Genomic DNA, 27,746 nt, shown 5'->3' with positions numbered 1-27,746 from the left:
AGCAATGAAACAGTCAAAGGATGTAACGCGTATAATGTAGGCGTGAGAGTTTTTATACTTAATGTAGTCAAGATTTGACTCGGTTTCCTCTGAAACCGAAACCTGGGGACAACCAAGTCTAGTGGAAATACTGTCTCATTTTGCATCCACAAGGGGTTGCACGTATCTTTCTTGTTTTTTTCTTGTTTTCATTCTCTCTCCGCCCCTATCAGCCGCTCCAGCCAAGCTGCCGTTCTCCGAGCTGCCAGCAGCTGCGATGTGCTCGTTCTCGGTGTGGTTTGCGAAAGCCGCCGCGAACGCTTCGTGAATCGTGACGGCGTGTGTGTTTTTCCGTGTGCTACGACCGAGCATTTTGGCCAACGGGAAGCGCTAGCTGCACCGGGCGACCATGGGACGACGACGTGCGCCTGGCCGAACTACGCGCCGCCGCTACGCACTGCAGCGTCGCTTACCTGCGATCGGAAACGCCGAAAGAACAACCACACCTACGCGCGTAAGTATTGTTTCTTTGCAGCGCATCGTAGCATCTATAGCATGAATTCTGAAAACCAGGCGTGCGATGTGAAGCCGTGCTGATAAGGCACTATATCTCCCGAAACTCAAGTGGTTTGTTGCTCATCCGAAGCCCGGCTTGCTCAGTAGTTTCACCTAGCGCCCGTGCGGAGCCTCTTTCTGAGCGGAGACGCAAATCCTACAGTATTTTTGCTTTGTGTTTTGTGCAATGCACGCATCCGAGACAGCGCACTCTGTCATTTGATGGACGCCGTCCTCTGTAGTCGTCCATCTGCTGTCGCATTCCATAAAGTTGAAGGAAGCGTACGTTCACTACACACGTGCGATGAGCTATGACAGCTTGTCTGTCCTCTCGCTTTTTGTTACATGTATTTTTTCTCGCTGTTTCGCAGCTGTTATCAAACGCCTGAAGCTTTGTTCGGCACATACGTCGGGTTATGTGGCATATATACGCTCTGTTTTGCTTGTACTACAAAGAGGGAAATATATACGTCATTGTATAACGATCGGCGTTTTAAAAGAAACTATTGGGAAAGACGTGCATCGAAAATACGTTTGTAAATCGCTATGTGCGCTTTGTATATGCGCAGTTTCAGCAAAAGTCGCACGCAATAACTGAAGCTAAGCTCAATTCTCGATCGCATGACTTATTTTTCTTTTTGGGGCAAGCGTGCTTTCGACGTTCCTTTAGAGCTATATATCTTCAATTAAATCCCAAAATCAGTTTATTCAAACGACTAATAAGAAATACATGTGAATCATCTGGGCCCTTAGCCTTCTCGGCTAGACTTGGGCCCATGCAGGAAGTGCGAAAAAATATTTATAGCGAGACAACTCAGTATTTTACACAGGATTCATGTAACAGCAGTTATACTACAGTTATACACAAAGGCAGGCGAAATGCTCAAGAAAGTATACAATAGTTCGGAGGACAACATAAAAAAAAAACATATTACCTTCGCAAATTACATTGCGAAGGTAATATGTGGAGATCGCTGTTCTGAATTCCTATGCAAATCGCCATTATAATATGTGACATTGTTGTGCACTGCACGTATACGCGTTACGTTATGCCGCTCGGAGCACATCTTTATAGATCACATCTTTGAGATTATCGGAATGTATTTGACTCTTTATTGTGGTATCGAGAGATGTACGCTGGAGTGCTAGTATGCCGGCCCTAGCTTCATTACTCTCGCGCATTCTTCTTTTTTTTTCTTTCTGTTAAAGTACATGGTATCCTGTATAATAACACTTATAGGCAGTTTCACCGATTCCCAAGCATAGGCGTCTTCTGCAGGTTGTCGCGGTCAGTGCTAATGAAGGCGATAGAGCCAGGACAGGTGAACGAGCTGTATATGTCATAGACGTATGACATCATGTCAATAACAAGCGACCTCGTTAACGTTTCGTAGGTAGACGTGGCCAACGTGCGAAGTTAAGGCACTTTGATTTTCCTTTCCTGGAAGTAATTGTGTAAATATACGTAATTGTACAGAAATGACGTGCGAGAGGCTGCCGATTAGGAAATTTTTATGTTCATATAATGTTAACATTCCTATGACGGAAAACTCTTCTCGCCTAAACTTGGCAAGATGTGTATCGTGGCCCCAGCCAAGGATTAGTTGGGCCAGACTTGTCAAAATAGCTTGAGCCTAGTTTGAGGGATTGACATCGAGTAGATGCCTGGGTATGGTGCCTACATTGTTTTAAAAAAAGCTGCCAACCAGGCCAACGTTGCACATTGCATGGTCCAACATATATTCTTGAATGGCTCCGATGTTTGTCATTTGGTTGGTCCTAAATAACTATTTCATAGGCTATAGGACGTATTGTTCCCATGGACATTGTTATCGCAGATAACGTTAGCCATGCCATGGAATCCTAACATGTTTAGAAAGTGTTTAATAGTTACAGAGATCATGAAATATACGCGCACAGGCAGCTCCGTCACGACATGGGCATCACATATTGTGGCTTTGTGTGTATAGCTTCTCCAATATCCTGCAACTAACTTCTTTATTATGACACAGACATGCATAGTAACAACTGCTAATGGATATACAAGGTCTCCCAGCTAACATTGACCGATTATTTTTTAAAGAAGACTCGTCGTCTTAACTGATCGTAGCGAGATACATATTCGCAGTCAACTTCAGAAGCCACTGGCAAGCTTTTCACGTTTCGCGGGTGTCCCTGTTTGGCTGTAAAAATTGGGTACGCTAATTTTATCTACCTGAAAACAACCCAGTTTGATGATTCTAATAATTGTCTGCAGCTTAATCGACAACGTTAAAATTAGGGTACTAAATAACGGGTTAACAAATTAATTGTAACAAGGTAATTGAATGTCACCACAGACAGTTTCGTTCACGCAAAATGATCCATCTTCTTTTAAACCTCAGTCCATGTTAACCGAGACATGCTGTGTTGACCCATTTCATGGCGATCCCGTGGACGCCGCCATGTTTGGTCACATGTTAACGTGTCCATAGCTTGAGTCAAGTGCCTCCGTTGCCTCCGTGTTTACACATGGTGCTGGCTCAGCGCTGCAAACCTCTGTTTCGGCTGATATCATAGACGGTGACTGGGTGGACGACACGCAAAGTTTTGGCTACAGCTTCAAAGGACATGGAAGCGCTTTCAGAGTTCATTATGCTCTGTTCAAACGGCGCGAGCAGCGTATAAGGTGCTTGTCATAAATGCAGGGCTAAAAATGTACTCCAAGCTATCTTAACTTTCCGCTCGCGAATTGAATCAGTATCAGTGTGCTTAGCTCTTCGTTCTTTATTCACCAAATGCTTTTAAGCGGCGGCTTGTCACGTTTGTGACTCAGTAAGGTTTCCCAGGTGGTCGCTACCTGATTGTTTATTTTCTGCCCGATCGCTCGCGGGTGTGCTCAGTTGTGATAGGTTTGTCCTTACAGGGCACAAGGCTTGTAATGTAGGCTTTCTGTACATTGTAATAGCTTGTAGTAAATACTAGTCACTTGCTTACTGTGTGGACCGTTACGAAACGTTCAGCTAATTCGAACATTAGTGTACTGTCGGTGTTGTCGCTGTCACCCATGCTTTGGCGCGTTGATTCAAGTGTGCGCCCGTTCACTTATTATTGATACACTGGTGATAGAGTGGACGCAAGTTTGTTTGTGAGTTGTGGTGGATGTGTGTAGATAACATGCGAGAAACTTACCATATCCCAAGAAGCAGCGCTAGTGCCTTGTCACTGTATAATGAGCAGTACTCACTCGTGCAGACATTCCGTGGTTGAAGTCCTTTCCTTGTAGGTTAGCACTACAACGCTGGTGGATGAGTCATTTTTGTTTGTCGTCGACGGAAACTGCCTCGCGAAAAGCCGGCAACACAGGCAGTCCTTATGTAGCAGTATTCCGTGAACACACAGATTGATTCCATTCCTGAAAATGCCAGTGACGATTTCTTGCAGCCAACTACTGCACACGTCTTCACTCCACCGCTCCATATTTGGAAGCATGAATGGGGCACAGTAAGTTGGCGAAAACCCATTTGCATTTCTGACAGCTGATCGCACACAAGCAGGGCAGAAGAGGTGATGGTTTCGTATGCATGCGCTTTCGCTGAGGCTACATGTGGTGCGCCGCTGAAAGCGCCATGTCATTTCGCTCTAGAGCAAATGGCTTCGTAAAAAAGGGGTCAATAGTACTTGCGCGGTAAGACAAGCTCGGCATTGAGAGATAGGCGTACTCCCGGCCAGTGCTTAGTTACTCTTAGGACCTCGGCATTTGGAACCACACCTGACAGCATCTCCTCATTTAGACGGCAGACACGGGACACAGCTATACTTGTCTTCACACGGCGTAAAGCTTGTGTTTTGTTTGTATTTGCTCCTGTTTGGCTATAATGTCTATAGCTGAAGGCGGCGTAGGCTTTTTCTTCCAAGCTTTCACACGTGCGAGTTTATAACCACGGGTGGTGGCTGGTGTTGAACCCAGGACTTCCAACTATCGATGTGAGTACTGAAGATGAATATCTGGGCACACAGGCCGTTCTCTTATCGTTTAGCCGGTTGGGTCACAACACAGAGAAGAATCAAACCCGGGCCTCGTATGCACTGGGCAGTGTAACTCCATGTCATCCACGAAACACAGTAATCTGCCTTATAGCTTGAGTTATAAATATCAATTATAGTGCAAAAATATACATACGAAGAGGTAGAAAGGGCGCTTTGTTCACAGTGTTTACGTGTGTCGTTGTAGTCCTAGTTTAAGATATATGTACGGCATAGTTGTGATAGTTTAAAGAATACACATGGACACGTTTAACAGTGATCAGAACACAATACTCTCTTGTTTTCTTAGTAAAACAAAAGCACATAGGCACAGACACCAGCTTCTTTCCCATGCATGCCTTCTACTGAGCGTCTGCCCATATAGCTGTCTGAGCCCCCCCCCCCCCCCTTGACTGCAACTGGCTTCTTTCAACTAATACCCCTGTCAAGCGGGCAAGTTAAGTGCACTCACGGAGAGTGCCACTCTATTTAAGTGCACTTTCCCAAATCTAAACATCGCAAGTCGTGTGTACTCGCAGTAGGCTGCACTCTGGTCGGAGTGCATTCATGATGGGAATAATTGGAAAGAATGAAACAAGTGGATTTATTCTGAATACATTCGAGTGTATTAATAAGGGTGAGCTGACAGGGGTCCCAAATAGCAGAGGCGTGTTCCAGTATCGGCCTAACAAGTGTTATATAAAGAAAGAGTTTAAGAGAAAATGCTGCAGAGTGAAAATCCCGATGCAGATAACCAAGCATGCAGTTAGCGTTGTTAGAAATGTGGTCTTTGTTTACGTGCCATGATAGATTGTTAGCTATTTGAACTCCGAGGTACTTGTAGCATGTGACGGGTGACAAGGGATAACTGTTAAGAATATAGTTACGCGCAGGCATTGTATTAGAACGACGAGTCACATGCATCGTAACTATGCTGTTGCTGACGCATTTGCGCCACTAGGACATAGACAGTCGTTGCAATAATAGTTTTGCGCGTTGTCATTGAACTAACAACGTGGTTCACATAGCAGCAGAATCATTCAGAAGAGGCTCCATTCGCATCGATTTTTATCTCTGTGTAGACTGCAGCAACTGCAGTTGTCCTCAATTGTAGTATTCGAGCAGAACGATTATTTGACGTCTTCCAATTGTGAACTATCGAATACAAATCGAATAGCAAAGACTATTCCATTCGTATTCTAAATTTCGAACATTTCGCACATTCCTACTAAATAGCATTTTAGGAATAAGTCACAGCTTTCTGTCTCGAGTATGTTGCGCTGCTGGCAACTGGTCGGCGCTATTGTCTGGCTAGTGGGCTCAGTTGTGTGACAGGCCGTGTTCCCTGCAAGAACAGAAGGGCGGAAAAAGACAAACTGGCATGCCATACGTGAGTGACAGCGGCAGACATGAAACGTTGCTTCTTTCTTCTTTCTTTCTTTCTTTCTTTCTTTCTTTCTTTGTAAGGTACGATAGCCACTGCGACGCTAGCAACTGCCTCGTTTGGCGTGTTCACGTAAAGCTGCTAAAGCAGCAGCTGTGGCCAGAGTGCGTGTCTAACCATAAATATATAGGGCAAGGATTTGTCCTACAACAGAGCTACGGGGAACTTTTGAGGAACTGACTGAAGAGGAACACTTGACTGAACACTTGACTTGACTGAAGAGGAACACTTGGGTAAAACTTGAAGCAGCGCGAAGAATGTGAAGACAACAATCGAAAATGCACACAAGAGGACGAGGGCTGTACTTCCAATTGGAAAATTTATTGAAAGATCACACAGCTTTGTTGTATGCGTTTTCGATTGTTGTCTTTCGTGTTCTTAGCGCTGATTCAAGTTTTATTCAAGGTAAACCACTCGCGCAAATAAAAGTTGTTGCCACTACAGGAACACTTGCAGTTCATTGTTTATCATCAGCCCATATTTATATCCACTGGAGGACGAAGTCCATCTGCCAGCGATCTCCCCCCATGTCTTGCACCAGCTGACCCCATTTTAGGCATGCAAGTTTCCTAATTTCATCAGACCCACCCAGTTCTCAATGTCTCCCTTCCCTTGGCACCCATGCTGTAACTTAGGTTGACCACCTGTTCTCTGTTCTGCGCATTACATGTCCAGCCCGACTACATTTCTCCATCGCAATGTCAACTGTAGTGTCGCCTGCCTCCCATTTAAGTTACTCGTCTCGTTTGCAAAGGAGAAGAAGCGTTGCTTGCTTGCATGCCGTGGCCTCAGAGATCGCGCATGTTTGCGCGGATCACGGAGGCCACGTGTAGGCGGACCTAGCCTTGCAAAAAGTTTGCCGGCAACCACTCCGGCCGAGCGCCACTTATCCTGTGTATCATATAAGACCTTAATCGGCGTCACATTACATCTGGTGACATAGCGATATCTGGTAACGCAGGGTGTAATGCTAATTGCGACGGTGGATTTGAGCCAGGACGCCACTGCAGGCGTGCTTGCCATCCATCCATTCCTCGTCGACCCGCGCTGCTGCACCATTCAGACTCAGTATTTGTGTTCAGACTCTGCTATATATATATATATATATATATATATATATATATATATATATCTATATATATATGTGTGTGTGTGTGTGTGTCATCGAGAAATCTGAAAGTGGAGCCGATGCAGGTCCCTCCTACAGATAACCAGCGTCCTCGCGGTAGGTGAAATGTCACTCGCGCTGAGTGCGTGTGACCCATCCGTCGATTAGCACTTTGCGTTCTGCGTCAAAATTCGGGGCACTCGCAGTAACAACAAATAAGGGTATATGTCACCGAAAGCGTGATAGTGCGCACGTTGCGATGACCCCGCCAAGGGCTCGCGCTCCGAGAGAGACGTTTTCATCCGAATGCAATATATGTATAGAGACATTTAGTACAGTGATAGAGCGTTGGAGCCTGCGTGAGTCGTTTCTTTCTTTTTATAGCAGCACCCCTCGCGCCGCCCATGCGTGCCCCGTAAAGTGTAGCATAATCGGCAAATAAGGACATTAAATTAGTGCTGATTAACGCCGGGGTAGTTGAGGCCTTGCTAAGCAGCCCGTTTTCTTTTTTTCACTGTCTGTGTAGAGCTCACAAATTTTCAAATGATTACGTTTACATTCACGCAACGACATTTAACGTTGCTCGGGTATCTCGCACATTTGTTTTTGATTTGACAAGCTTGGTTTGACGCGCTTATTGTTTTATGATTGTTTGCTTGGGTTATTGTGGTATTGAGTTGCGTAACCTGTACGGTGTCTAGAGTGAAAACATGTATCTGATCGCCATTTATTGTTATTATTACCATTATTATTATTAGTATTATTGTTATTATTATTATTCTCAGTATTCTATAGTTATTTATTTGAGTTAGGGTACTTATTCTCCAGGCAGTGCTGTTTGTAGTTATATATATTAATATGTGTCAGCGGCGTAGATAGAAATTTGTTTTCGGTGGGCGGAGGGTAGGGGTGGGGGGGGGGGCGCAATCGATTGCTGTCGGAGAGCGAGGCTGGGCAGGCAGCAAACGTAACATAAATTTTGAGGCGGGCCAACGTGCGCGGTGTGCCCCCGTACACCCTTGGCTGCGTCACCGGTGGATCTCGCAATGCGCATGCAGCATGCATGGTCTTTTGGTCTTTTATATATACAGCTATGTGAATAATGCATTCGTAAGCATTTACGTCATGCTCCTGTTTCAAATGGGCTGACTCAAACTATATATTCACACAGTAGACGTGCACCTGCTATGGTGTGCCTCAGTAAAGAGACTAGCACTACCGATTTTTCTTTTTTTTTAATAAGGCGACACTGAGCGAGAAAGATGGCGTTAAACAGCGTCACTGAATTACATTTTGATAACATAGTTTTAAAACCGGGAACAGAGGCTTGCGAAGACAAAGAAATACACCAAAAAATTAAAATCTAGAGACTGGTGGCGACACCACTGTGAAGTTCCCGAACTAACAGCAGGGGGAATGAGCGTTGCCATGGCGTGATGTATTTTGACGCTGTCTCTTCCTGCGTAGCTATAGTTTATCTCTTCTAAATTTTGCCGCTTTATAAATTAACCAAATATCGATCAACTCGGGCAGTATCGATAACTTTTCGTGAGCTAATTTAAAGCAGGCCAAATACGAGAAAAAGTGATTGAAGCATCTGCGACGGCCCGAGTTCGCTTCTTTTCCCCGGCCGATCTGTGACGTCAACAAGTTCTTATTATACTTACTGTGCCACCGTTGGCCGACCGAATGCATTTGTTCCATCGCGACGTTTTCGTGGTCCCCTGTCACGCTTTGCATTCAGGGACACTGAACTGACGCACAAACTTACGCAAATTTTAAGTTTAGGGGGGGGGGGGGGATGAGGAGAAAGAAGTTCGGCAGAGGTGAGCGCCGTTTCACACATAAGTGAACTATATTTTCGTTGTAATGTCACGGTTACGGGTTCATCGTTAAATGAGAACATTGAAGGCAAAGGTTGAGAATTTCGCGCCGGAACCCCAGCGCCGACACGTGAATATGACGTCACAGATTTCTGAGTATATTTTTCACGTATTTTCGCCTTTTGTGACGCATCAGAAGTTGTTGAAACTTGCCAAGTTTAGACTTCAGCTCTACTGGAGCACAGTGTTATCTATCGTTACCGATAGCAAGTGAATTGGGCTCGAGCAATAGGCCGTCAGAAATTTGTGACGTCACCGAAAGCTGGTGTGACAAATTAACGGCGGCGGCGCCACCCGTCTTTATTGCTCACGTCGTGCCCGGCATATCAGGCGTACTGGCATGGTAGATCAGATATATTGGTATTGTATAGGAGGGTTAATTTACTAATACCGCTTAAAATAATTCTTATATTTAGCGTCCCTTTAAATGCACTCTGGGACTTGAGGAGGAATAAGCCTTAGCATAGATCTCTACAGGGCCTCGCCCAACCACTCATTTCTCCTACAGCTGACGTCATGTCCTATGATCATATGATGCATAGTTGTTTCGGCGCTGGGGAAACTGGAGCTCCGGCAGGACGAAACACGGGCCAAAGAAGGACACGCACATGCCTGTGTGTCTTCGCCTTTCGTCGTCCCAGCGCTGTGTCATGCTGACGTCATACGCGTCCCCCAATGACGTCATGCTGCGAGGTCCCATTATCGCAGTCCCGGTTCCTCGTAGCTCGCTTGCCGACGGTTTTAAACAGAGCACCGCGTGAGCTTGCTTGTCTGTCTTTTTTTTTGTGTGGCAAGTGTAACGTATACTATTTGGAGGCAAGAGAGGCCGCCGCGCAAGTAGTCCGCGCAGCTGCGTGTGTTTATATATACTCAAGCGGTGGCGTATTCCCCTGCGCGAACGCTGTCACTGAGCTACTATATACATATACTGAGTATATATATATATATATACGGTTTTACGTGCCAGAACCACTTTCTGATTATGAGGCTCACCGTAGTGGGGGACTCCGGAAATTTCGACCACCTGGGGTTCTTTACCGTGTACCTAAATCTAAGTACACGGGTGTTTTCGCATTTCGCCCCCATCGAGATGCGGCCGCCGTGGCCGGGATTCGATCCCGCGACCTCGTGCTCAGCAGCCTAACACCATAGCCACTGAGCAACCGCGGCGGGTTACTAATATATATATATATATATATATATATATATATATATATATATATATATATATATATATATATATATATATATATATATATCACACGAGAATGGCTCTAAACCTCACTTGCACGGCGCCGCGGTGCAAAGCGTCCATATGCAGTGTGTTTCACGTAACTTAATTGAACCAAGGATTAAAAAAAAGTAAAAGTGGTTAGCCGCAGCTGAGAGAAACCAACTGCATATCGTTTTCCGTCACGTGGCACTGCTTAGAACATTCATTATATGCCGTTTAATTAGTTAATTAACCAATATCAATTATGCCAAAATTTTAATATTCGCTTTAGGGCCAATTAAGTGCGTTTCGTTGCGTTGTAGAGGGGGTTCAGAAACGACCGATGTAATTTTCAGTGGCAACGTACGTACATGCTGCGTGGCGATTCTTTTTTTTTTTTTGCGTGTAAGGAAAGTTCGCGAAATACGAAATAAAAAGCACTTGACTGCGCTCGTGCGCTGACGTATTGCAGCGCCCTCAATCGCGGTTCGTACGAAAGAACCGCGGGCGAGGGTTCCGCCTGGTTGAGAGCGCTGCAATACGATAAGCGCGCGGGCGCAGTCACGTGGTTTCATTTCATATTTCGCGGGCTTTCTGTAAACGACGAAAGAAAAATCGCCACGCAGCATGTAAGTATACGTTGCCATAAGAAAATATTGAATTGTTCGTTTCTGAAGCCCCTCTACAATGCATCGAAACGCAGTTGGCCCTAAAGTGGATATTAAATGTTTGGTATAGTCCATCTTAGTTAATTAACCAATTAAGCGGGATATAAAGAATATGCTGAGCAGCGCCACATGACCGCCAATATGCCGTTGGTTTAATTCAGCTACGGCCAACCAAACCACTCTCTTTTTTTTGTTTTTAATCCTTGCTTCAAGTTACGTGAAACACCCTGTGTGTGTGGTCTGGCCGTTGCCGCCGCACCGGAAGTGCTCCAGCCGCCCGCTCGGCGGTGCTGGTCCTAATCAGGCAGCGCCCCACTTCTAGGCACGCTATCGAATTCGGGCCGCCGGTTTGCGAAACAGTGAGCAACCCGCGCGACCAGTGTCATGTGCACCCTGCAAGTGTAGGGGTTCTGCGCTCTCGTAGTTTATTTTGAGGCAAAACAAATCGAACGGTGTTTTTGAAGCCTTCGCAGCCTTATATCGTCTTTTGTAGTTTCGCACCCCCCCCCCCCCCACACCTCGAAAGCAACCGGTATACTTAGCAAAACAGAAACAAAAGAAAGGCCAGCGCCGCAGCGAACCTCTCCCATTCATACTGTCTCCAGTTGTCTTAGCGGAAGAATTCAACGCCGCTACATTTTACTGTAATGTATGCACGCAGAAAAAAAAGGGAGCTTTAGCTTACGGAACCCAAGCGGCTTGAGTATACGCAAGAACTAGGGGCGACGGTACTGCGCATGCGCAGACCCCCTGCGTCTGTGTCTGCGCATGCGCAGTAACGTCGCCCCTAGTTCTTGCGTATACGCAAGCCGCTTGGGTTACGTAAACTAAAGCTCTCTATTGCTTGGCGTAACTGTACGGTACTGGAAGGGCAGCGCTGCGGATGAGAGTGCGAACGGGGTTATAGACCGATATTCTAGATGACGTAGAGGGGGTGGGGGGGGGGGGGTGGAATGGAGCTGGGCATGACCACGTGCAGCGCGCAGGGCGAAGAACCGACGGTCTATTAGATTCACGGGAATGGGTGCCAAGACAAGGGAACTGTTTAGACGCCTTCGAATGACGCATACTGGCGACGACGTTGCGCTGCGAAGCGCGCGGGGACGCGGGTTCGAATCCCGGCCGCATTTCGATGGGGATGAAATGCGGGAAACGGCCGTGTGCCGCGCAATTTAATCCAGAGTCCCTTCTCCCCCCCCACTACGTCGCGCCTCGAGCGTAATCGTAAGGTGGTTTTGGCACCTAAAATCCCGTAATTTATAGTTAAAGAAGGCAAGTGTATATAGTCGAAGATGGCAAAGGATTAGGTGATGTGATGAAATTAATTAGCGGGGTGAAGGAGGGGAAACAGAAAAAAATAATAAATGAAAGGCAGGGGAGGTTATCCAGGACTGAGCCCAGTTGCTACCTTATAAAGGAAGCGATGAATTAGGAAAGGAAAAAAAACGTTAAGAGGAGAAAGTCCACTGCTGACAATCGTCGACGTATAGCGGTATAGTTGCCTGCTCTGTATCATTTAATTAGGAAATTCGTAGGCGTCGGGTGGGGTCAGCCGGCTCAAGACTATATAGGATCAGTTGGAGTGTCGCTCGGAGCGGCCTTCGTCCTGCGGTGGACACATGTAAGGTGAGGCTCATGGTACGGGTACGTTTAACGATGCCTAAATCGTACCTTACGGCGCGCTCTTTCTGATTTACGAGGCTAAACACATATATATATGTAATCCCCATTTAACGTCCGCACCAGGATACAGGCAAATCCAGTATAGACCCAGGACAGAACGTGTACCCGTGAAAACGCGGTTCATTCTCGGACATGCATCCCCCAGCAGATTATATGGGGGGGTCAACTAATTCAACAGCGTTGTGCAAGCACTTCGCGAAGTGCCATTGAAAGTACAATTGCACTTCGCTCCTCGAAGAGGCACGACGCCCATTGTGATAAACGCGGTTTAAAAATCATGTTCATCAGGTGTGTCAAATACGTGCGGCGCAGTGCTAACGCATATTTATCTCGCATTTACCGCTAACATCGCCGCCGAATTTTGTTATTGCATGTTCTCTGGCTCACCGAGCTTCTTGTCACGGTAAGAGTGGCTTTTTTTTTTTTTAATGAAGCTGTGGAAGGAGTTTTACCAACACAGCTCAAATAATTTGTCTCTCTCCGCTTTTTCTTCTTTTTATGCGTCTTCTACAAAAGAAACGAGAATTCGATATTTGCGCCTTGCACCGTGTGTTCTTATTCTTAATCTAGGACACTCTGTATATGCTTTAGCCGCTATATACGTGTCGCCATTGTTAGGGTCTGACGGCGGCTGTACAGGACAGGCGCGTGTCCTATAGCGGTTACTTCGTATGCTAATTTGGAGTACGCACGTGCCGTCACCTGCGCTATTTTTTTCTCCTGTGCTGAGTTCTATACGGGCGGGCGCGCTCGGGTTGTAACATTTTATGACGTCCTATTTTCTTATTCGGGTTATGGTGGAAAGAGTGTTTCTACAAGAAAAAAAAACAACCTCACAGACATGACACTAAACGCGTCAAGGATAACCTTTGCGCATAGCATATGGTATAGATGCCAAGTGAGACTGTTGCAAGTTGATCTGGTAAAATAGTCCGTGTGTACCAGGTGTTTCTTTTGAGGCGGCCGCACATTCTTTTAACAGAAACTTCCATATGGTCACTGCCATTCCTTGAGATAGGCAACGTGGATAGGCGGACATTAGCAGCAGGAAACAAATTACGACGGTAAATATTGCCGTTTGCCTTAAATGTGCCAATTGTAACATTTTCTCTCACTTTTAAGACAGATGTGATTGCGAAACTGTAGCCGGCGAGTCGTGAAGTGACGTCTGTGTAGCTGCGTAGCGGAAATACTGATACTAGCGCCATTTACCAGACATATGCGCTTTTAAAATGGGCTACGATTTCAATACGTTCCATCCATTTAACAGCACCCGAAAAGTCTGCCTCTAACAGTTCGAGATGACATTTACTGGAAATACGAGGCATTTTGTCGCAGATTCGCGAGATGCATGTCTGGGAAAGTGTTACTAGTCTGTAGGGTTTCTGCTGTGCAGACATAACTTCACTGCTTCTCTGCTTCAATATCGCACGTACAACGTGTGGTCTAAATTGAAAATTTTAGAAGTTAATTAGCTTATTTTATGTAACTGGATCAATTACTGTCGAAAAGAAATTATTTCATGGTAATGTCCGCTCAGTCGCATAGCCTGCCTCCAAAAACGACAGGGGCTTGAGTGTGACAGTTACATTTTAAAGAAACTGTTCCGCATAAAGAGAAACGCCTCCTATATTTAACAAGGTTACATATAGAACCCATATTGCATTTGGAAATCTCTCGGGCCCTCATAGGTGTTCGCTCTCCGCGTATCACCTAAGAGCTGTTTCACGAGGCGATCGAGTCCCATGGGTATGTTGTTGGCCGTGTGACCTGGACCTTGACCAGGTCGATGAGCGGAGAGGGCCTGGACAGAGACGAGGCGACTTGAAAGGAAATTAAAAAAATAGCAGGTTTGAATTCATCGTTACGTCACAAGCGGTCAGCTCGACAAGCTGCTCGCGAAGGAAAGGGAAAGGCTTTCCACCCTCGATGACGCGGATAAGGGGTGGCGTGCTCCGGGGAACGCTGTAGTCCAGGACAGGGAGGGAACCGTCGTCCGAAGCGTGGCCTTCGAGATTGGGTGGCGCATCTCGGAGGCCACGTTCGACGCTTGCGCGACCGTCACGAAGCGCTGTCGTCGCAGGCAAAGCTGTCGTCGTCCCGCGTCGCTCCGACCCCCACCTGGAGCCACAAACGCAGACGCTCGCGCAGCACCGCTCGTCTTGTGTTCGCCGCAGGAAACATGGGCGGCCTTTCGGCGCTTCTTTTTTTTTTTTTTTTTGAACGTCCGAAAACGTCTTTGTCGTCCCAGAGATAGTTTGAAGAACTTGGCGTTGGCCTCGGGTCACGCGACACGGAACACGTTACAGCGCCCGCAACGGCGCCGCTAATTTCGCATTCGTACGCTGTACTTCCGCCACGAGATCGGCCTTAATTCACATTGCCGCATTTTGAAGAAAAAAAAAAGGACTCCTTTTATGATGCCGCAGAAAACTCGACCTCGCACGTCTCTATGTAAACGGACGCCTCCCCCCGCTCACCTCCCGTTTCTTTTTCACGACCCTCGGCAACGATTCTGTATCGGCCGTCTTCTTCTAGCCGTCGTGCCGTAGCCCCTCTGGGTAAGTCTCGTGCCTTCCGACAGCTGCGTCGCGGCCTGTGAATGGCTCACGACTACGGTGTGTCATAAAACGATGCCGTTGACTGCACAAACGCGCCGAACCGCGCGACAGCCGCTTCTTCTCTTTTTTTTTTCCCCTATTTTCTGACGCGCGGATCATTACGCGCAGCCTGCCTGTCTTATTGTGCAACAGGTGGCGCAGCACTTTCGGGAAAAAAATGGTAGGCGACCCTAAGTTTGACTTAGGTATCTCTTAGTGGCACTCGCCCCTGGCCGTTGATGTTCTTTATGTTAACCTTAGGCGAAACACAACCCGCGAACCAAATGCGGAGGCAACTGCTTTTTACATTAACTAGCCGGTTAAATAGCGTGCCGTCATCTTTTGTGTGACGTCATTACCTACCGCTTTCTGCTTCCGGGTTTCCGGCGATTTCCCCAATGTCGCGCTCACGTGGCGCTTCTCTTTAAGTCTACGATTCTGTGCTTTGGTGTGCGCCAATCGTTTGATTTCTAATTAATTCTAATTATTCCAGACGCTTCAGTAACTCGAATTCCAACTAAACTTATGCTCTGACATCATATCCATAATGGAACCCATGAATTTCGTGCCGTACTTTTCTTTCCGATTAATTTTGCGTTTCCTCCCCAGTCGTCTCAGGAGCTGAACCGGAAGGGCTGCGCAAGAAACAAGAGTGTCACTCAATGCTCGGGCCACAACAAAGTTCTTTGGATACATAATCTGTCACGTTATCTTTCTTCGCGACGAACACAGCATGCTTTACGTATGGTATAGCAATGCATATGTTGTGGGTTTCGCAATACATGCACAAACTTCAGCACTCTCAGGCTATAAGCGGACAATATTTACTTGTTTGCTTCGTACGTAACACGTATGTGGCCGAATTTACGATGGCTACTTGGCGAATTTTTTTTCAGACCGACGAATAGCGAATAGCAGCTGCGTCAGCGCAGTCGCCTGCTCCTCGCCCCTTCACTGACGAGCCTCTTGCCCTATAAAAGTTGCTGCTTGTGTACTAATAGAAGCTGTATAACTGGCGTGAGCTCGGTGAGTAAACTGCATGCGGTTGAACGTGTTTAACATATGAGCTGTAGAGGGAACGTACATGAACCTCAAGGTGGGGCTAGAAAAAAAAAGAAAATTAACTCACGCGCGCTTAATTATACGCGACGTAATTAGGTGGAAGGACCGTGACCGAGGGGGGCAACCTCGTGACTTTAACGATTGGTGTCGGAGAGAGGTTAGCTTCGAGGCTCGTTTTAATACTCTGCAGAGTAAAGCGTAACGACGTTGAAGAAGTCTAAAATGAAGTCGGCGAAAGCGGTAGGCGACCCTAACATTTGACTTGGGTGTCTCTTAGCGTGGCACTCGCGCCTCGGCGTTGGTGTTCTTTAGGTTAACCGTAGGCGAACACAACGCATGAACCGAACGCGGAGGCCACTGTTTTTCCCATTACACTGTAAACGAAAATAAACCCACCTGGGAGTTTTTAAGAGGTGATGTGCCCTAAAACCTCCCCTCCTCAAATATTTACTCCGATGAATGGGAGCAAAACAGCGCCATCCCCTCGTTTCACTCCGCTGGCTAGCTGCGGGAGTATTAAGGTGACATGACGCGATTTTACTCCGCTTAAAAATCTTGTTCTCCCGTGAAACTCCGACAGGGAGTTTTAAAAAACTCCCCTCCGCCGATACAGGTTCGTCACGTGGCGCTTCCCATGAGGCTGTGCGCCTCGCCAGCGACCGGGCGCGTTCGGCGGTGCGGGCAGTGCTCATGGCTGACGGTTTGTTTACGTCTGTGAAGTGTCGTTCCGTGACAGCGTTTCGTCAATTTGTTTCCCGTATTTCCTTCCAGAAAGTGTTATAGGCATGCCTGAAGCTCATTGTATCTCAGCGTCAAGTACATTAGCTGTGATCGCTTTGCTGACAACGATGATTGCAAGAACTACGTTTTCAAGTGCGGAAAAAGGCTTAGGTATACCTCGAAGCTGCTCACTGGCTCGTGTTGTCGGCTCACGTTCTGGCTGTGTTTTCGTGCTGCGTCACCCTGTCTTGTGTTCTTCAGTACGTGAAATGCGACTTCTATGTCCTTTTGAGTACATGCTGACAACGTCCAGTGTAGTGTTTGAAAGGACCGCGTAGCAATGGCAACAGTAGCCACTGTTCGAGCGACGACATCCTTGCTAGTCGCGCATGAATGGCGTAACCCAAGTTCGTTGCGGTGCTGTGTTGCCAGTGAGAAAGACCGGAGTGCAAGCAACTGTTTTTATGTATCTGTGAACGGATATCCTCGCCCGAAGAAAAACGGTAGGACATAAGTATGCGTACTGAAAATAAAGCTTCTTATTGAGCGATGTGAATCGAATTGTTATCGCGCATATATGTTTTGGTCACGTCGTTGCTTCCGATATTGCATTAACATTACGCTCTATCCGAGACACTGATTTAGATGCATGCCTGCTGGCTCCGAGTTTAGGGATTCACTCGACAGATCAGCGATGTAGCTCCTTTTCGCAACCGAGACAGATTGCTCGGACGCAGAGCAAGTAGTGCGGTGTATAAAATGTATGACTGCGCATTTCTCGGTGTTATGTCGGCTGCTGCGGGTCATGCTCAAACGTAATTTCTTGCTACGCTACCACTATATCGCAAAAATTTAATTTTGCTATGCAACACATGCACTTACATTTTTCTTGCTTACTGTAACTAACGCACTACTTTTTGGCCGCGAACGCCGGCAGTGTGCGAAGTCGCTTCAGCACTCACAGAATGGCATGATAATTTTGAAAAATTACGCCATTAACTTTTTTTCTCTCACTATTTTGAATTAACAGTTTTGTGTTGCTTAAGGTATTCTGTTAATTTCAGAGAGACAGATCTCGTATGAACGAGCATGTGAGTCGTAATTCTGAAAACAGCACAGCTGCTCCCTAGGCGGTTTCGAGGCACACAATATCGTGGCTATATATACTGGCACCGTTGCTTCTTGAGTATCGCGTGTACGTGTGATGTCTCTGAAATTTCTGCATTGGGCGTTTCTGAAATGTTGATGTATGTCATGATATATGTGCTTTCATTGACTGGTTCCGTCGAATTCGACGCGGTCTCGTGTGCATATTTCGAAATCTGACCAGCAGCCTCTGCATGTAAACATGTTCGCGCAAACTCACGCGATGGCTCTTTTTATACTCCCGTTGCACCTCGAAAAACTCCGTCAATAGCAAAGCAAAAAATAAAGAAAAGACAGAAAAAACTCCCATAATTCCACGCAAGAATTCCGCTCGTACGGAGTAAAAATTCTACTCCGATCATACGTAGCAAAAAAAACTCCGAACCGGGGGGTCGCTAGAGGACAAGCAGTATACTCCCACCTCAGAGTTATTTCCGTTTACAGTGTAGTTAGCTGGTTAAATAGGGCGCCGCCTTGTGTGTGACGTCATTGGTGACGTCATTGCCTTCCGCTTTCTACTTCCGGGTTTCCGGCAATTTCCCCAAGGTCGCGCTCACCTGGCGGCTCTCTAAAGTCTGTACAATTCTGTGCTTTGGTGTGCGCCAGTCGGTGATTTCTAATTAGTTCGTATTATAATTAATGATAATTAGGGGGCGGGGGGTGGCTCGTTTGGCGAAGGTGTCGACGGCTGCGAGCCGGCGTTTCTCGCGGCCTTGAGAACACGTGGCCATCTGGGGCGGAGCCTCTGCGCGTCACTCGTTTACTGGGGAAAAAAAAAAAGAGGAAGCAAAGGCAGTCGCATCTTGTCCGGAGGAATGTATTTTTTTTTTCTTCTTAGCCTCGATTGTTACGCTTGTGGAACTGCGAATATTCCACCCTTAACTCCCCAGTCTCGTATAAGGCACTTTCGAAATTTCTCGAACTCGGTTGGCTCCTTGCCGCTGCTTGTGCGAATCGAAATCGAAAATTTCGATAACGATCGGGCCCGGTCGCGGTTGAAAGTGCCCCGTGTGACTTGAGATATTACGGTGAATGGAGGCTTGGCAAGGCCGTAAAAAAACGCAAAACCGAAAAAAAAAATAAATTAGTGGTGCCGTCACGTTAAAAGTTCCTTTGCGTCTCCCTGTGCCGTCGTGAATTCTGGAAACGGCTCGTTGAGGTCATAGTGAAGCGTTTTTTTTTTTTCTTTTTGAAAAGAAATAATGTTACGCTTGACCTGGCCACGTTCTTCTGGAATGTTTCATGCAGACACGCAAAAAAAAAAAAGTGATCAAACCAAGCGAAAATGTAGCTGAATATTTGACGTCATAGTGACGCCACCGCGCCGCTTCAGGCACAAGTTCGAAATTTGGCCGTGATGGCTTCCGCTGACGGACCATCCTTTAATTTTTTCCCCGCACCAAACAAATGCACAGAGATGCAGGAAAGAGCATTCCCGCTTCCGGACGTTTCTTGACCCTGTGCTGCACAAGCATGTGCCCCTGCGTTATTGTCACGTTGTCGTGGCGGCGAAGAAAGTAGCGAAACTCTGAATCACGAAAGAAGTTTTATTGGGCGAATCAGTGCGTATACAAAAGCAATTGAGTGACCCTTATGAAAATGGATTTAGAGTTCGTTTAGAACTTCTAATGAGTACGTATGGAGTCAAAACGGGCTCTATAGAAACTCGCGATCTATAGGGTCGTCTGCACAGAATCTCTGTCTATACAGAAACCTGTTTATAGAAAAAAGTCATTTCACTCACACACAATAGATGTGCAATAAATGGTGTATTGACATCTTATGTACTGAATTCTATAAAGTGATTTTTGTAGAACGTCTTTAACACTTCTAACGCGACATGTCTATAGAATGGCTCTCCATTCGCCCTCTATGAACGTTCTATAGAGGGTCTATAGAAAAAAGTCATTTCACTCACACACAGTAGATGTGCAATAAAAGGGTGTATTGACATGTTATGTACTGAATTCTATAAAGTAATTTTTATAGAACGTCTTTAAAACTTCTAACCCGACATGTCTATAGAATGGCTCTCCATTCGCCCTCTATGAACGTTCTATAGAGGGTGTATTGATATCATATGTGCTAAATTCTATCAAAAAATGTTTATAGAATGTTTTTAACACTTCTAATGCGGCTTGTCTACAGGCTGACTCTCCATCCACCCTCTATAAGTGGTCTATAGAGGGTTTATTGTCATCATATGTACAACATTCTATAGGAGAATGTTTATAGAACGTGTTCAGAACTTCTAATGCGGCCTGTCTATAGACTGGCTCTCCATTCCCATTCTAAAAACGTGCCATCATATGACATCATGTGTACCGAATTCTACAGAGGAACGTTTATAGGACGTATAAAGAACCTAAAGTGCGCCCTGTCTAAGAACGGCTCTATATTTGCACACTATGGACATTCAACAGAAGGTGTTGAATACTGTTGAATAATGTCTCAAAGTGTCTCTCTAACTCGGAAAGGCGACAGTGCACCCATGGTGAATTTTCTACATGGAACAAATGTGATGTACAATACACAGAGTGAATTGGACAGTTGTATACGCTGAAAGCGCAACGATAGTGGCGAGCGCAGTCGGCCTTTATACATGACTCCTCGAAGGTACTCGCATACCTTCCAGAAAATACATTATTCGCATCGCGCATACAATCTGATTACACAACGCTCAGCGATAACATACACAGTAGGTAGAAACAACGATGATGTCCGAGTAACTTCCATCTCATGCAAGCGCGTCTCGCGCTGAGCGATAACTTTAATTTGTTAGCGGGGGAAACGCAATCCCCGGAAAAAGGATAAATAAGAGCAAGTGTCAATATTGTCAGGTCGTCTGTAACTTTGGCAGCCGTTACTCGCCGACGTACCGTGTTACGTACCAAAAAAAAAGTCGCAATATCGCCCGAAAGGCGAAGCATCGATTGCGATAGCAAATCAGTGGAGAGCTATACGAAGTAAGGATAGTAGATTTATCTGCCGTGCAAACTTGTAAACGTTCGCTTACTAACTGATTTAACAAGTATGCACGCGCGCACTAGCAACCGTGAACACATTTCGCTCGATGACCGCGGAAACTCACTGTCAAAAACGCTCGAGGGAGGAATTGCGGCAGCAGCAGAGAGTGCATTGACCTTCGTGCTGCCTCTCGCTTCAACGCGAACTATAAGCGGCCATAACAAAGCGCCCACGAAGCTATGAACCCACGGCGCATCTCTACTCATCGCAGATCGCTTTTCAACATGGGGCGCGCGCGGCCGCACCATACGCAGCAGCCGCCGGAGTTGAATCCCCCCCCCCGCACCTCCCCTCCCCCCTGTGCATTGCGCGCGACGGGAGACGGCGCGCTTCCTTACCGCTTTCCCCCGTTGCGCCGGCGAGATTGAACCGCCGTCGTCAGCTTACCGCACGCTTTCACTCGCACACACGGCGCGGCGACGACGTTATCGAACTTGGACTTCACTCGGAACACCTCGGCGACGGCAGAAATGCGCCTGGAATGTCCATATAATTGCTATCGCAAGAAAATTAAGCGGAACCTCCCTTGACGGGAACTGTCCCAGATACGCATAACATTATATGGCGGTTGGTTGGCGGTCGGGATGGTGTGCGGAATGTGTTATGCGGGGTAACGATGTGTTTCGGGGTTGTTCTATGCGTTATTATACCGTGTCCCCTCTAACTTTACCTAAGCTGTTCAACGAAAATATATATATATATATATATATATATATATATATATATATATATATATATATATATATATATATATATATATATATATATATATATATATATTGTAGATACGCGGTGCTAGATACAGCTATAAGACCTATACGGTGTTTGGTCGTCAGAGGTCTGTCGGCTGGACACTGTTGGTCTTAAAATCGTGTATTGCTTCAGGATTTCTTTTTTTTTTCGTTGAACAGCTTGGCTAATGTTAGCTGGGACAACCCTATACATGCGTGAGGAGCACGAGCAGAGAGACGCGCATATTTACATTGCCGAACTTATGCAATCCGCACCACGCCGACCGCCATATAACGTTATACGGTTCGACAGATCTTGTTCAGGAAGGTTTCGCTTAACTTGTTTTTGCGATGCCCGCTGCGGTATTAATGCCGTCATAGGCAGCGGAGGGGGAACGGCTGCGGGCGCGTGCATAATGCACCAGTGGAGCAGCCTTTCATTTTGGGTCCCTTTTACCCATTTTCCATGCTCACTGGCTGGGTGTTTGCCAGGACGTCCGATACTGCTTGCTGTCCCCCTTTTAGGACAGGCTTGGACATTTCTGGGCTATGTCTAACGCCTCCTTTCTACGTACGGCGTATGGGCAACGGCGAAAGCGGACGGGTTCATAGAAAATTTCGTGCCGGCGCGCCTTCTGTTATCGCGGACACTGTACTCCGGATCGCATCTAGTATTAACCGCGCACGCAGTGGGTTTCAACTACGCATTCTCACCGTGTATTGGGAAATTGTTTTTCTGGCTTCACATGAATATTTTCGACCGACCTATCCTTCTAATACTACGCATTTACACAAATAATTAACACAAACAACATCGCTACGTTTTTGCGCCTCCACACTGACTCACGAAGCGTTACCGTATCTCGTGCGCGAAGTTCTGGTGAAGCAGCGCTTCTAACAGTTACATGCCTAGCGATGTCCCATCGCACTCTCCGTAGCAATCACGCATAAGACGTGTCTCTTTCTTTTCGTCTGCGTTTTACATTGTGTAGGTGGAACGTCTCATATGTGCTGTTCTCTCTTGCAGGTGTAGCCGGAGCAGTTCTGGCGTAAGACAGAGGAGTGTTCCGTCAGAAACCCGCAGTCGGCCCTCTGCCGTCTGCAGCCGAGCCGAGCCATGAGCGTGTACAACGTGCGATCGTCGCAGACGGTCGCCACCGCCTACTTCAGCCTGGACGCCGCCGCTCGGGCCTGCCTCGATCCGTTCGTGCCCATCTTCCTGCGTCACCACGGGCTGACCGCGCTGCAGGCGGGCGTCGTGCTCTCCGTGGCCGCCATCTTGTCCGGGCTCTTCGTTCCCGCCGCGCTGTGGCTTCCCAGGTGGCGCCGCAACAGCTGGCGCTCCGTACTTCTGGCCAGCAGTGTCGTCTCGATCGTCTGCTACCTGTCGCTGCTTGCGATACCGCCGACGACGACGACTTCCGGCGGAAGCGAGTGGGTGTCGCCGTGTCGAGCGTACGAGTCGACGTCGTCTGCGTCGGCGCGCGGCACGCACACGGGCGTCGTCGTTGATTCGACTGGTGGATCGATACCTTCGATACCGGCGGGAGGGCACGTCAAAGGTGAAGGCGCTCAACACGGCGGCGGCATTACTCGGGGAGGAGAAGCGAACAATGGTAGCGGGAGGCCGCTTCCGGCGCCCTCTCCGACCTACGAGCAACTCCCCACGGCCGTGCCTCTAGTTGCCGACCCGGCTTTCCTTCTGTCTTCGCGTGGGGCGACGGCCGCAGTAGGACGAGTGCACTTGCGAGTTCGCAGGGCACCAAATGTGTCGGAAGAAGAAAGCGACGCGGTCGCAGCTGCAACGACTCGGCGCCCGCCAGGTCCCGCGTCCCCTCCACTCGCGAACAACGGATCTAAGGACGTGGCACAACCCCTAGACGAAGCTTCCATACCGATCAAGGACAAGAAGGGCATGCCCACAGACCCGGATTGTCAGGGCGAAGAGACGAGCCCGGACTGCCCTGTGGTTACTCACGTCGCGGAAGGCGACACTGGCGACGGCTCGCGGATGAGCAGCGCCGACCCGTTCCTGGACGACGCCGCGCTGCTGCTCCTGGCCTCAGCCGTCGTGCTCGGTGGCTCCACGTTCGCGCTGGCCAAGTTTGTCGCGGACGAGTCGTACTTCGCCTTCCTGGACGAGATCGACGCCACCGAGAAGTCTCGCAGCCACGAGACGTACGCGGCGGTCGTCACCGCCCTCGTGCTGGGCGCCGTCGCCATCTTGGCCTCCCAGGCGCCCTGCCTGCCGCTGCCCACGTGGGGTTTCCAGGAGGTCTACCTTGCCGCCTTCGGGACGCTCGTGTTCGCCTCGCTCCCGCTGGCCGCCTTCTTTCCCGAGCCGTACCAGCCGCTTCGTCGCCAAGCGACCTCCGGAGCTTGCCGCGGCGTCGGGACAGTTCTCAAGAACCTCGAGGGAGCCCTGGTCGTTGGCGGCCTCTTCTTCCTGGGTGTCCTGACGGGCCTGGAGCAGACCTTCTTTATGTGGCATCTGGAGGAGACCGGCAAGAAGGTCGAGCTCGGCGTCGTGCTCATGGCCAGGGCAGTGTCCAACGTTGCCTCGCTATTCCTTCTGTGCGCCGGCGGCCTGCCCAGTCGCCTGCTGGCTTGGCTCGCCTTCGGCATCGTCTGCGTCGCGGCCCGGTGCGCCTGTTACGTGCAGTCCGGCTGGGAGCTGGCGGCCGTGGCTCAGATCCTGTCCCCACCTTCGACCGTTCTCGTGTGGGTCGCCTGCGAGCGTTGGTCGCGCCGCTCGTCGACGAGGCTGAGCACCGAGCGCGGTCTGCTGGTCGTCATGCGCTGCTGCCACAACGGTTTGGGGTTCTGCGTCGGCGCCCTGTCCGGAGGCGGCGTCGCCTCCTGGCTGGGCGTCCGCACCGCGCTGGGTGCGGGCGCGGTGGTCGGGGTGCTCGGTGGACTGGCCATGCTGGCCGCGAGCCGGTTCGTGTCCGCCCGCCCGCCCAGCTACGACCGGCTGCTTTGGGACCCGACGAGCGCCAACTCGGACAGCGAGTCCGAGGAAGAGCCCAAGATGGCCGGTGATGCCGGTGTGCCTATTGCGGTGTCGCCTGTGGCGTCGTGATCGCCTTCTTTGTCCCCCGGATTCTGACGGGTCCGCGAACGGGCGTTGACGTTCTTCTCGGGAAAGAATGTAGCGTGCTGCGGGTACACGCGTTTTTTTCTTTTTTTTCACGAGATTCAAGCGCTTTGTAGTGAACGTGTGGAAAGACAGGGTTGTCAGTTGCGAAGGTGGAGCGGGAACATACTAGTCGTCTTATACTGCATTGCCGAACACCTCGCAGCTTCGGGGCACCGCTGCATACAACACGCGGATATCCATTTGTGGCCGTGTCCGCAGACGTTTCAAAGTAATGACGCCATCAAGTTTCTCACACATGTGGATATCGTTCTCTGGCTGTGTCTGCAGATGTGTCAAATAAATCGCGCCATCAAAATTTAGCCGTACAATAATGACTACGTTGGCACATGTGGCATATAGTGATATACATATCACGTTGCCGGAACCATAGCCATCTGACTCGGAAAAGTCTGATCGTGGAGCTAATTGTGGTGAAGGGTTCTTTGCTGTTTAATAACTGTGGAGAGAAACGGAAATGTCTGTTCATTTGTGAATGCGTTGGCATGAGCCCACGTCACACATTCAGTTTTGCCCGAGCACCATTCGTCTGATATGTTTCTCTTATTTTACGCTTTGTTCTTTCTGCTTTCTAAAACACCTACGCATTTTGAAAGTTCATACTCATCTCACGTACACGCTTGTAACATGTGTCGTCATGTCCATTGTTGGTTTCATGTGTGAATTAGTACTTGTTTCCGGCGTTGGATATAGCCGAAGCTTGCCCAACATTCGACCGCGGAAACTGCGGAAACTTGCAACTCATTCTTAGAGGACCTCACCTACTTCTTCCTAATTTATAGACGTGATGGCACCAACAGGTTTCTTTAGCATAGTCCGTAGTCTGAGAGTGTAATGATATACGGAGCCCGCCTTAGCGCTCGTACAGGGAAGCCCCCTTCTGCAAACGCTTTCCCGTCATGTGAAGTATGCGCTGTTGAACTTGTCTAGTCCAGTCCACTAGTTGAGCCAAAGAACACATACCAATGCCGACGTGTACTGTATCTACAGCAATGCTGCACTTAGATTACGCCATCTGAAGGCCGCATTTACAACACCGAAGTGAGAGACTGATGCATAATTTCCTGGAACAAACCGGTGCGTTGGACATCTGCGCCACCTCGCATGCGTAGTGTCATCCCGCGTGCATAGCGCCATCTGCCGTGCGGGCTGTCTTGAGCGCGCATGTGGTAGAGTAACCTTGTGATCGCACTGGATGATGAGGGAAGCGAGAACGAATTCCTAAAGAACTCCGTTAGGAGAAAATACCAAGTGCCTTTCCAGAGACTGCTCTTACGCCCACCTTGCGCACGAGTAAACAGCGCCACAAGTATTTCTCCTTCTAGTCAAGAGTGTTGTACCTCCTGTTTTCAATAGTACCTGTGCAGAGTGCTTGATGGCAGTGTTGCTGTGCGTACTGCTTTCGTTCATTTGTAAAATAAAGCGTTGCGTGAAAGCAAAAAAAAATGAAAAACGCCGTAGTCTGTGTGTTTCTATAGTGATGGCTGTGTAACACGGCATGTACAGCAAGATCCACTGTTGAAGAGAACAAGAGAACACGTCAATGTGTGGCTCACACTTTTCTGGTGCTCTAGCTGTGCCAGCTGAAATTACGTCAACGTACAGTACTTGACAGGTACGCTGAAGTACGGATGTGCGTAGATTTCTCGAGTGTCATTAAACAACACAAGCGAATCAGTAAAGCTGCATTACTCTGAAAAAAAATTTAGCACCCGCCCTGGTTGCGTAGTGGCTATGGTGTTGGGCTGCTAAGCATGATGAGGTCGCGGGGTCGAATTCCTGCCACGGCGGTCGCATCTCGATGGGGGCGAAATGCGAAAGCACCCGCGTACATAGATTTAGCTGCAAGTTAAAGAACCCCAGGGGTTCCAAATTATTCCGGAGAGCCCCACTGCGGCGTGCCTCGTAATCATCTCGTGGTTTTGGCACGTGAAACCCCATACTTTCTTGAAAAAAATTTAGCGTCATTATAGCTTACCTTTTCTTTCAGTCAGTTGCAGTTTATTCAGGCTAGTCAGTGCTTTACATTCATAATGGAATCTGCATGAGGAGGTCCCAGAGCGCAAAGCTGTATGGAGACCTCCTGTTCACCTACCCTGAATTTGAGGACACTTTCTATTATTACGCTGGAAGCATAGCGCGGGAAAGACGATCGACAAAGACTAGACAGGACAAGCGCTAACTTTCAACTATGTATTGCCTATGTAACTATGTATTATCAACCAGCCCAAGCCTATACTCTTCTGAAGACTTTCTATGAAACGGCAGATAACAGAAAATACGTGAAGAATGAGGATTGTCAACTCATCTTGTACCGGGCTGATGGCCAACCCCCTCCCCCTGCCTTGCGAAAAAAGGCTCGTACAGGAGAGCACCCCTAAATATGGGTAAGGCAAAAAATAACGTACTGGACCGCTTTTCGCAAAAGAAGGCCCCACACCAACTGCCGAAGACCTCGAAGAATTGAATTCATCACAGAAAAGCTAGAGAATTGCACCAAGGAAATTCAACTGACCACGGAAACACCGGCAATGGACCCCCATCTTCACCTGTGATAAGCTCGTAGAAGTCTGCGTAGATGAAAAAAACAGAAACGGAACAATCTTTAAAGAACGCATTGTCGAGCTGACCTAGCAAGCCGAAGAATACGCCGACCAATTAGAAAGGCAGAACTGGAACCAGATGTGTGACACACTTCGGGGGGCTCTAAGCAACCGCAAGACATGGAACATTCCGAAGTCGCTGTTAAACACCACGTAATCGAA

The 27,746-nt window shown here is 48.1% G+C and overlaps 1 protein-coding gene across 1 annotated transcript; it reads left to right on the top strand.

Moving 5' to 3' along the window:
* Positions 1–181: 181 nt before the first annotated feature.
* On the top strand, positions 182–26,305 carry LOC135898626 (major facilitator superfamily domain-containing protein 6-like). Its single transcript, XM_065427676.2, has 2 exons — positions 182–493; positions 22,852–26,305. The coding sequence occupies exon 2, from the start codon at positions 22,942–22,944 to the stop codon at positions 24,904–24,906; it is 1,965 nt and encodes a 654-aa protein (XP_065283748.1). The 5' UTR covers positions 182–493; positions 22,852–22,941; the 3' UTR covers positions 24,907–26,305.
* Positions 26,306–27,746: the final 1,441 nt, after the last annotated feature.

The sequence above is a fragment of the Dermacentor albipictus genome, chromosome 8 (assembly GCF_038994185.2).
Source record: "Dermacentor albipictus isolate Rhodes 1998 colony chromosome 8, USDA_Dalb.pri_finalv2, whole genome shotgun sequence".
Taxonomy (NCBI): domain Eukaryota; kingdom Metazoa; phylum Arthropoda; class Arachnida; order Ixodida; family Ixodidae; genus Dermacentor; species Dermacentor albipictus.
The sequence above is the reverse complement of the archived record's forward strand: the minus strand, read 5'-3'. Positions and strand labels throughout refer to the sequence as shown.